Genomic DNA, 10,208 nt, shown 5'->3' with positions numbered 1-10,208 from the left:
ATTTATCTTCATATTCACAACATAACATCTATGCTTTTCTTAGTGGACTCCTCAACGTTTTGAAAGGATGTGATCAACTACTATGTTATAGTCGCGACATTGTAGTTTTTACAACCATAAGTTTTTAGAAGGCTTTGTGGATGGTTCTCCATGCAAATCGTATGTCTTTTTTTTTTTTTTTTTTTTTTTATGATTTAATGTTCTTTGTCTTTATTAACCAATTATATTCTAATAAAAAACATAAAAAATTCTAAAAAATAGGTTTTTGGGCTAAAAAAAGACTACCTACTTACCCATTTTAGGTAGTTTTGTGATACAAAAATCATAAGATTTGATTATTTTATATGTTTCATTTTTTATATCTTGGTCTTATATATGCATGCTTTTATTCATCTTAAATTATAAAAAAAAATTACACTATTTCCTTTAAATTTATGATTAATTATAAAACCACTCTTGAGGCTTATGAGAAATTGCACAATTACTAGTAAATGTATTAGTAATTTTTATAAAATTCTTAAAATTATGAGTAATTAAACAAATATCTTTATAAGATAGTGACAAACAGATTGTAACGATGGATTCAATTTAGAGTTATGACAAATGAACGTCGAAATCAAATGTTATATGCATCAGGAAGGTATATCTTAGCTATGGGGTTGGAAAAAGTTGGAACAATCGAGATTAAAATTTAGAGTTTGTACTAAAAGCGACATTTAAAAAAAATATCAATTTAGATTAATTTTGAAGATATTTATCAAACTAATGTGTCATTATCACAAAAACATTCATAGCTTCCTAAACTTAGAAAAGCTATGATGTCCCAAAGAATCAAACAAAGGCGGAAACGTGGCAGAAGATGAATTGGACAACCGACACGTACACTGCCACTTCCCAACAACTTGCCTTGGAACAGCAGGTGAAGAATCAACGATGGAGGTAGAGGAGAAATACACACATACACATTACTCCATTCGCCAGCCCTAACCAATTTTTCATTTTCTTGGAGCCAAGCGATTTTCTCGAGAAACGCTGAGGAAAAATGGCCGGAAACGGCGACGAAGAGGGCTTGCCCAGAGCTGCTTCTTCTACTTCCGGCGCTGCCGCCAGAGTCAGAGCCAGAGGCGACCCTCTCTTGATCGTCTGCCGATGCTTCAGCTTCATCACGGCCTTGACTGCCATTCTCTGCATTTGCGTCAATGTCCTCTCCGCCATCCGATCCTTCAAGAACGGATCTGATGTGCGTAATATCACTGCTTTTTTTATTTTTTTATATTTTTTATTCTTTGCCTTTTTCAAGTGTGGAGTTGGTGCTTGATGTTTGTATGGCGTTCCGTAGGTTTTCGATGGGATTTTTCGGTGTTATGCTGTTGTGATTGCGTTATTTGTGGTTGTTGCTGAGACGGAGTGGGGATTCATCATGAAGTTCTGGAAGGTTTGTTTCTTGACTTATTTTTCACTATTTGCTTCTCCACTGTCGAGCTATATGCAATGCTGTAATATGCCCATTGGAAGGATGATTGCATTGCGTCAAAATTTTCAGAGGTCCGCCCAATTGTTAAAAGGTTGATTAATCTTTATGTTTTTTTTTTTTTCACTTTTTTTAATTAAAATCGAGGCCTTTAGATTTTATTCCAGAGATTTTATGGTGTGATTACTGTAATCTCACCATTGAAAATTCCAAAGTGTACAAGAAAGCATAATATTGTTAATAGTCAATACTTTGGTTTACACCAATTAACCTTATTTATAGGCTTCTAAGAAATTCAAGTTTTATTAGGATTCTACTAACTTATTATGACTCTAATTTTAATTCTCCTATAACCTAATTAGCTATTCCTAATTTGACTCCAACAGATACTAATCCTAATCTAATTGTAACTAATACTAATCCTACTTAGAGTTATTTATGTCTTTCCTTCCCTTTCTTGACTATACTTTAGAGGGCTTTTCCCCATTAAGAACACTCAATTGGTATCATATATTAAATAAACAAATAACACAAAAGGTGTAATATAGTTGAAAATATGACAAGAGCTGCTGCCCTAGCGCTCAATAGAAAATTTTAAAAACTATAAAATTCCATATTTTAGATCCATGTGTAATCATGTGCAATAACCTTTTTAAAACATAGAGGTTAAAAGAATTTAAAGAAATGACTTGAAATCATACTTGCTACATCTTGTTTCCTTTGTTCTTCTTCTTTTAATTTCCTTTTTTTTCAGATATTATAAGAGATGTACATTTAAAAGGCCAAAAGGGGGCAGCTCTAATATATGAGAAGTATACAAAGGAACAGCCAAACAGAGTAGTTAGAAAGAAAAAAACATCTAAGTAACATATAAATGAATAAAGAAAGAAAGAAATAAAGACCAGCACACAACACTTATGATGATCATTTCCTCCAATTTCAACCTATCAATCAAATAAAAAAAAAGAACATTCATCCTCCCCAAATGCATCCAAAGACCACATTAACCAAGACTTAACAAAGGTATTCTTTTATATTAAACTGATGAAACTTGATTATATGGGATATTAGAAATTGATCTATTGCATTTGTGTTCTACTAACAATATCAAATTGATGATATCGGATATTTGTAATTGATTTTACCTCAATCTATGAACTTCAAATTTTTTTCTTTTTTGATAGATGACATCTTTCCGTTGTTAGGAATTGAATCTAGAACCTCCCCTATGGATTTTACAGGGAATTTTATTTCTCTTGAAATTTGAGGGCACAAATCCGTACCCTATGACGGAGTCACAATGGGAAAATGAACTTAAAAAAATAAAAAGGGAAGTTAAACCATCTCATTGCATGAAGTCCTAAAATGATGTCCTATACATGGTCAAAAGGTTCAGTTCACATTGTAGGAGAAACATTTAATGCTCATAGGATAACCCAATACCTCAGTTCAATGAACTTAACCAGTAAATATGACCTTCCACCTAACTGGAACATGGCCATTGTTGAGTTGATTTGCAACATCTGAGCATGATTGCGGTGTTAGTTGTATAAGGGTAACTCTTGAATTAAGAAAGTATTTCTTTTTTGAGGGAAGCCTAAATACCGTTTCTGCTTCCACGTTCTAAGACCAATACTATGCCCCTATTACACTCAAATCTCAATTCTAGGACTGATAATGTACAAGTGAAGGTCCCTGGGGCACACATGAAGATGATATTGATCATAAAGAACAACCTTTTCTTCTTTGGGTTTTCTAATCAAATTTTTGCTGAGGCAGAAGAATCAAGCTGTTCCATGGGGAAGCAAATGTTTCTTAATAGAAATAAGAGTACCAACTATGGGAAATTTTATTTATTTATTTATATGATAAGATGGATTCATCACCTATAGTGCTTTGATATGAATGAGACACTGTTTTGTGTAATATATCCTCCATACCACAATAATTGAAAACAAAAGTGGCTCTTGGTAACTTACCTCTAAAAAATCTTTTTCTGTAGCTATATCATTATAAACTGTTCATAATTGTCACATCTGACCTTCTAGACAAAAGCTTGTCATATTGAATTCTTAATGACTAGTGTTGTTTCATATATTGTGGGGAGGACCCCAACCTTCTCATGTACTTTTTATCCATAATTAATACATCTTTTGTTTCTGGTTTAAAAACAAATGATTAGCGTTGTTTTTGTATCCCTATGTGTGTGCTGCAGTTGTTCACTTCACATGCCATGGCACATCCAAATTTCTAAATTACTGATTTATGACCTTTCTAATCTGCAAAGTTATAATACTTATGTTATTGTTGTCATTGTTATAAGGTTCTTGGTCACATAATCTGATTCTAAATTTCGATCAACATGTTGCAGATGTTGGAGTATTGGGCTGGCAGGGGAATGCTGCAGATTTTGTATGTCTTATACATCAGTGAAAAAGTTTTCACTTTTGCCTCTTCAGAAAAATTCTTCCCTAAAAATTTTCTTAGTTTTGGATTAGTTTCCCATGCCCAGCCAAACTCAGATCCAACTAAATATCACTTACAATATAATTTTAGATTTTCAATAATTATATTTTTAATTTTAATTATGTATGTCTCATACATCAGCTAGAAAGTTCTCAATTTTGTCTCTTCACAAAATTTCTCTCCCAAAAATTGTCTTAGTTTTGGGTTAGGTTCCTGTACCCAACGAAACTCAGATCCAACCAAATATCAATTATGATATAATTTTGGATTTTCAAGTATTATTATTTTTTAAAATTTTAATTATAGTAGTGGGTTGCTGCATTGTGTTTGGACTGCCATATTTATAAACAAACTAGAGCATGTGTAGAAACAGATCAGAGTTATGGTTGATAGTTCTGATTGGACGCAATTGAAAACCAAACTTCAGATAGAAAGGATGACAGTTATAACAGCTACCGCTGATGGATGTAATGTTCTTTTTGAGTTAGGGCCCGTTTTGGTACTAGTGGCCTTTTATAGAAGCTTTTGTCATAAGCGTTGCATGCACAAACACACACAAAAGTATTCTTATTTGGTTCTTACAGTAATGATTGCTCTCTTCAGTGTTGCAGTGATGACAAGAGCTTTTCCTAATGAATCTAGTAAGCAAAAGGATCTCGTTCTTCTTCAAAACATAGCTAGCTATATGCTCCTTGCCTGTGGTTTAATCTATGTTATTTCGGTAAGCTGACAGAGAAGCATCAATCATCCCTAAATTAAGTCAGGAGATCTTTTTTCTAGATCTGTTTCTTTGTTATTTGGTGTTAGCCCTCTTGGATCTTGTGAGATTTGCTTTCATGAAGGATCTCTTATCCTTCTAGTTGCAATTTTGTATTTTAATAAAATTCTTTGGTTTCTCATTAAGAAAAAAAAAAGAAAAAGGAATAAGAAAAGAAAGGAACATTTCTCCTTATTAAAAAAGAATAATTCGTTAATTTCTTTTCTTGTTTGTTGTGCTTAACAACTAAGTTCTCAACTATTTCTCCTGTTAGTAAAATGAAGTAATTATGTATAATAATAACTTTCAGGGAATCCTGTGCATTGGCTTTCTCAAACGAGCTCGCCAAAAGAAAGAAGTTTCGAGGGAGCAAGCAATTAAGGATTTAGAGGTAAGTTATTGTACTTTCAGAAGTGATTGGTGTAAGTGAGGGTTCAAACTATTTCCAATTCCAGGCTTGAATCTGAAATATGAGTACTTTGGCATCTCCTCTATAAGCATCTTCTTGGGTTTATGGTGGGTGAATCAATGATTGAAAACCAGAAACTAATAACCTACCTAAAAAGATCTTGGTTATAAGATGTTGGGATGATATATTATTGTGAAGTATCCAAATTTACTTGTTTCTTTAAATTACATTGGATTTGACTTGCTGGAGGAAGTTTTCAATTTGCATATTCCAAGAATCACTGAATCATGATGGTTGTTGGTGTACATGACCTCCTGTCTTAGAACCATCTAATTTGGTGGTTCAAGTCTATTTTTCACCTGGAGCTCATTTGTCCCACTTAAGAGCCCTTTTCTTTTTTCAAAGATACTTGCACAAAATGTGCTTTGGCAATTCCTTCCAGCATATAATGAAATATCTAACAAAAATGAAATAAAATGTAGTCATTTGTTGGGAAAGATCTATGGCTCCAAGAATGGAGAGGGAGGTGTCTTTTATCAAGAACTGAATTCTTCTCAACCTGTTAGAAAGCCTCCAAGGACCCCCCCTGCAACCACTCAAGAGATCTAGCTCCAATCTTAGTCAAGTTAGCTACATAATTGGAAGATCTAAACCTACAAGAAATATGGATAGTGATATCTCTTGCTAAAGATCGAATACTCAACCAGTGAGAAAGCCTCCAAGGACCTTTCGTGCAAAACATTCAAGAGATCTAGCTATTCTCTGAGCCAAGTCAGCCACATGATTGGAACATCTAGGCTTCCAGGAAATTGAGAGGATGAAGGTCTCTTGCCAAATAAAGAATCCTCAACCAGTAAGAAAACCTCTGAACATCTCCCCTCCCCAGAGAAACCTAAGAAACAACCACTATCTCCTTCTGCAAGAAGGTTCATCATGTCAATTCCAAAAACTAAATGAGACCATCCAAGGGTGTTAAAGAGCTCAACTTCAATAGTTGTCTCAATTCCAGACTGACTTGACACAATTTGTGGCTATTTCTTTTTTTATAGGTAAATAAGCGAATATATTAAAAGATCAAACAAAGGCACACCAAATACACACGAAGTATACAAAGAGCACCAAGAGTGCCAAATATCAGGGGAAAGGATTAAACAACAACCCAAGCCCTACAACGCTAAGAGAACAACGAGGAACATGAGCCCGCCTTGCCCAAGCCACTCCCTGGCTCACAAACCTTGAAACTAAGTAAAAACAAGGGAACCAACAGTTGTGAAATCTTGACACAAGAAGAGGGGTCTGCCAACATCCTACCCCTCTCCACCTCATGTCCCCACACCTTAACCCTAGCCTAGGCACTCGGATACCAAACCCAACCCCCACTTCCTGTTTCTTCTCCCCTTATCACTTGAAATATTATAGTTAACAGAGCAATCCAACTTTAGCAGTCCCTTTTAAAACGAGACGCAGGAGGCCTCCTTCTAAAACTCGATCCCACCACTATATGACCCTTTTGAGCTTCCAATTTTCTCAATTGGGAGTCAGCTTCCTTCTCAAACCCTTCCACGGGCAAGCCCAAGTACTCGTTGAAGGAGATGAACTTCTGGGAAGTCAAATTGGTGCAATTCCCCTTTGACTCCACATCCTTCCCACCCACCAGTCTGTCTTTGAGCAGCCCTTTCTTGAGTCAACCTCATCATTGCACGAGACTGGGTCTACATTCTTATCGACGGAAGAAAGAATCACTGGTAAATCCAGTTCCAAACCCTTGTTGAGAGACAAAAGTGAAGGTCCACAACCCTCAACATCACTTTCTCTTGGAGACCCCTTGTTCTGCTTCCTTTGAGGGTTAAGGTTATTCACCCTCGCCAATAAAAGACCCCTATCTTTGAGAGGAAAAGAAGAAAGAGAGGAAGAGGGAGCCTTACCCCTCAAGAAGGAATATGGAGGCGAAGCCAATTTGACAAAGCCATTTGCTTTAGATAATAAGGGACCTACACATAACACACAGAGCTGTTGACATGATGCAGGGATCAGGAGGAAGCTCCTAGACCACCATCCCTTTATTAGCTAGCATGAAGAGCCTTTTCAAACAACCGTTGGCTCCACTAGACAGGCCCTTATAAAAAAAAGGCCTATCCCAAAATTGGAAGAATAGGGTCTACAGTAGGCCGACCTAAAGAACAAGGGGCCAAAGCAGTTGGAAGCTGACTGGGCCCAACCAACTTGAAACCTTCCTCTTCCAGGGCCAAAGGAGAACGAGGGCTTGAAACACTGCCCAATGACCTAGAATGGGCCATAAGGAATGCTTAAGGGCCAGCTTCTCACCTACTCCTTCAGCCTCCAACACACTGCTATAGGAAGAGGGCCTTGAGCCTTTCAAAGCGTGGTCAACACACAAAGGACCTATTGACGCCGCTTGATAGAAAACATGGCACCCAATGTCAACCCCCACTATCCTAGCCATGTGTGGACTATCCTCACAATTATCCCTAACCTCCAGCTCCTTACAACCCTACTTTGTGGAAATCGTCATCAACCTTGGAGAAGACTCCCATCATGACTGAACGGCATAGGCCAAAGACCTTACCACCACTTGTAAAAGCCTAGGCACCCTCTTCCCATTGGAGCAAACTAAAATTCTATCCTACCAAACATGTCCTCTCTGTTGTCACCACATTAGCACCATTGGTGGCTATGCTAGGTTTCTTTTTTTGATACCACTTCAAAAAAAATTTTTGATGAGTAAAGCAAGATAATATATTGAAAACAAAAGACGCCTACAAAGCGCCCTAAAGTACACAAGATGTATACAAAAGACACCTCAAGGTGCCTCCAAAAAGGAGGGCTAATAGAAACACCGCCCTCCTTAAAATGAGTCCAACTAGTTCACAAATTTTACTACAAAATAGGGACTAGAAAAGAAACTAAAAACTACTTAGACTAAGATCAAAGATTACAAAGGAAGGAATGTTTTAGTCTAAGCACAAAATGCTCCTCATTCACAAAAGATCTATAGTTTCTTTCATTCCATATGGTCTAGAATTTTTTTTTGATAGATAAACGCACAGAAATATATTAGAAAAGGGCAATAAAGGTAACCTAGAGTATACAGGGAGTATACAATCATCACCTACAAAAAACCGGAAACAAAAAGGACAAACTCTTACCAGCCCTCAACAAGAACCCAACCAGTCCACAAAATTAAACAAAGAAAAGGGACCTTCAACTATGGAGGCATTAGCCAAAGGAAGAGATTACAAATGAAGGAATTTTTCAACCTTTGAAGAGATAGGGCCTCATTATCAAAAACTATCCTATTTCTTTCCTTCCATACCATCCAAAATTCCATATGGTCTAGAATAAACACGAGGGAGCAACCCGTCACACCTTTTTTCACTTTTTACCCACAAAAGAATTGTGTCAACCTAAGAGTGTATCTCTGACCATGTAAGGAAGCACCCATTGCACCCTAAAGAGGAAGAACGACAGGTGCCACAACACCCTTGTATTGACACAATGGATAAGTAAGCGATCAATGGTCTCTTCCTCCTAACAAAGAAAATATCTTTTGACCAAGGACCAACATCTCCTTTTCAAATGATCCAAAGTTAAAACCTTCGACCAAGTAGCCTCTCAAGCAAAAAAGCTCACCTTAGACAACACCCAAGAGTTCCATATCACACATGTTAGAAACAAAGTTATACATCCTAGTTCTAAAATTTTATAGAGAGCTTTAATAGAGAATTTACCAATTTTCAACCTTGTTCAAATTACCTTATCCTCCTCTTTGCTACTTACTCTCCTCCTATGCAAGCTCAATAGGAACCTCTCCACTAAATTCATGTCCCAATCATTTAGGAGCCTAGAAAAGCAAGAGGCTCAACAACCCCTTCATTTGACTGATTGGAACATTTGCCACCCAAGCCTCAGAATCAACAATAGCAAAAAGAGAAGGGAATGTAATATAGAGCGGTTTGTCATCACACTACTTGTCCTTCCAAAATCCCTCCACCCATTCCCAATTGAAAAAGCAACTTTACAAGCCATGAGATCCCAATCCTTTCTAATTGCTTTTCATAATCCTACCCCATAATTTTCTTTACTTCCCTAGATCACCACCCACCCTCTTCTACTCCATACTTTCCAGATATCACAAGCTTCCATATAACCCCCCTCTCCTTAGCAAACCATCAACTCCATTTGCAAAGAAGGGTTTTGATAAGCGTTGAAAGATTCCTTATCCCCCAATCTTTTGTCTAAGAAAATGGTGACCCACTTTACTAACTGAGGTTTCTGGGCCCCTTCTCCCCAAAGAAAGTCCCTTTAATCTGTTCCAACTTCAAAATTTATGAAGTACTCGTGTAGGACATGGCATTAAATATGTGTCTAACATGCTCAACTGTTGGATAGTGTGCAACAACTGATGTTGACAAAAGAAAAAGAGCAAAATTCCTATTTCATTGTGAGTGAGCTTAAAGACTCATGTTGGGCAGTTTTAGTTTAATTATACACATTAATTTGTTCTAAGGGATAAACTGAAAGAAGAGCAAAATTTGATTAATTTAGCCATATCCTCATGTCCTGATATCTGAGAATTAAATGAATCCCTCACTTGGATAGACAGTATTTAAGGCTTGAAAGATATGAAATTTTGGAGTTGTGTTCTAATTAGATCCATCATCGTTTTAAAAAAAAAAAATTGTTATTAGTGATATGTATAGTAACTTTCTTGTGTTAATAACTGTAGGAATTGGAGCAGCGAAGGGAAGAACTTGAAGCATTGCTTATCATGGAAAGAGCTTAGGCAATTTGTATGGCTAGCGGAATCAAGAATGAAGGAGAATCCATCCTGTATGAATCCAATGTTTGTATGCTTTTTGTTGTTTGACTCAGTAATCCTGTATGAATCCAATGTTTGTATGCTTTTTGTTTGATTCAGTAGTTGGGCGGCTGCTTTTTCGGAATTAAACCCTTGGTTAAGGTCTATTCTTTGTTGTATATTTTATGTGAAAAGCTCTGACTCATTCTTTTTCCAATGCCTAGAGCTGAGTGTGTTTTTTTTTTTCCCTGGTGGGCATCTAGAACAAACATTTGCAAATGTTGTC

At 36.5% G+C, this 10,208-nt stretch overlaps 1 protein-coding gene across 1 annotated transcript; it reads left to right on the top strand.

Moving 5' to 3' along the window:
• The first annotated feature begins 887 nt into the window (after positions 1–887).
• Positions 888–10,167, top strand: LOC117911125. The gene is made up of 6 exons (XM_034825328.1): positions 888–1,240; positions 1,340–1,435; positions 3,843–3,883; positions 4,541–4,658; positions 5,005–5,085; positions 9,851–10,167. Exons 1-6 carry the CDS (start codon positions 1,043–1,045, stop codon positions 9,905–9,907), a joined length of 591 nt encoding a protein of 196 aa, XP_034681219.1. The 5' UTR covers positions 888–1,042; the 3' UTR covers positions 9,908–10,167.
• Positions 10,168–10,208: the final 41 nt, after the last annotated feature.

The sequence above is a fragment of the Vitis riparia genome, chromosome 3, assembly GCF_004353265.1.
Source record: "Vitis riparia cultivar Riparia Gloire de Montpellier isolate 1030 chromosome 3, EGFV_Vit.rip_1.0, whole genome shotgun sequence".
Classification (NCBI taxonomy): Eukaryota; Viridiplantae; Streptophyta; class Magnoliopsida; order Vitales; family Vitaceae; genus Vitis; species Vitis riparia.
Note: the sequence above shows the minus strand (reverse complement) of the source record. Positions and strands in the feature narration are given on the sequence as shown.

Excerpts from the sequence above, each read along its gene's own strand:
- LOC117911125 (XM_034825328.1), top strand. The coding sequence starts at position 1,043 with ATGGCCGGAAACGGCGACGAAGAGGGCTTGCCCAGAGCTGCTTCTTCT. Across the intron at positions 1,241-1,339 it reads CCTTCAAGAACGGATCTGAT|GTTTTCGATGGGATTTTTCG; the intron begins GTGCGTAATATC and ends GGCGTTCCGTAG. Across the intron at positions 1,436-3,842 it reads TCATCATGAAGTTCTGGAAG|ATGTTGGAGTATTGGGCTGG; the intron begins GTTTGTTTCTTG and ends AACATGTTGCAG.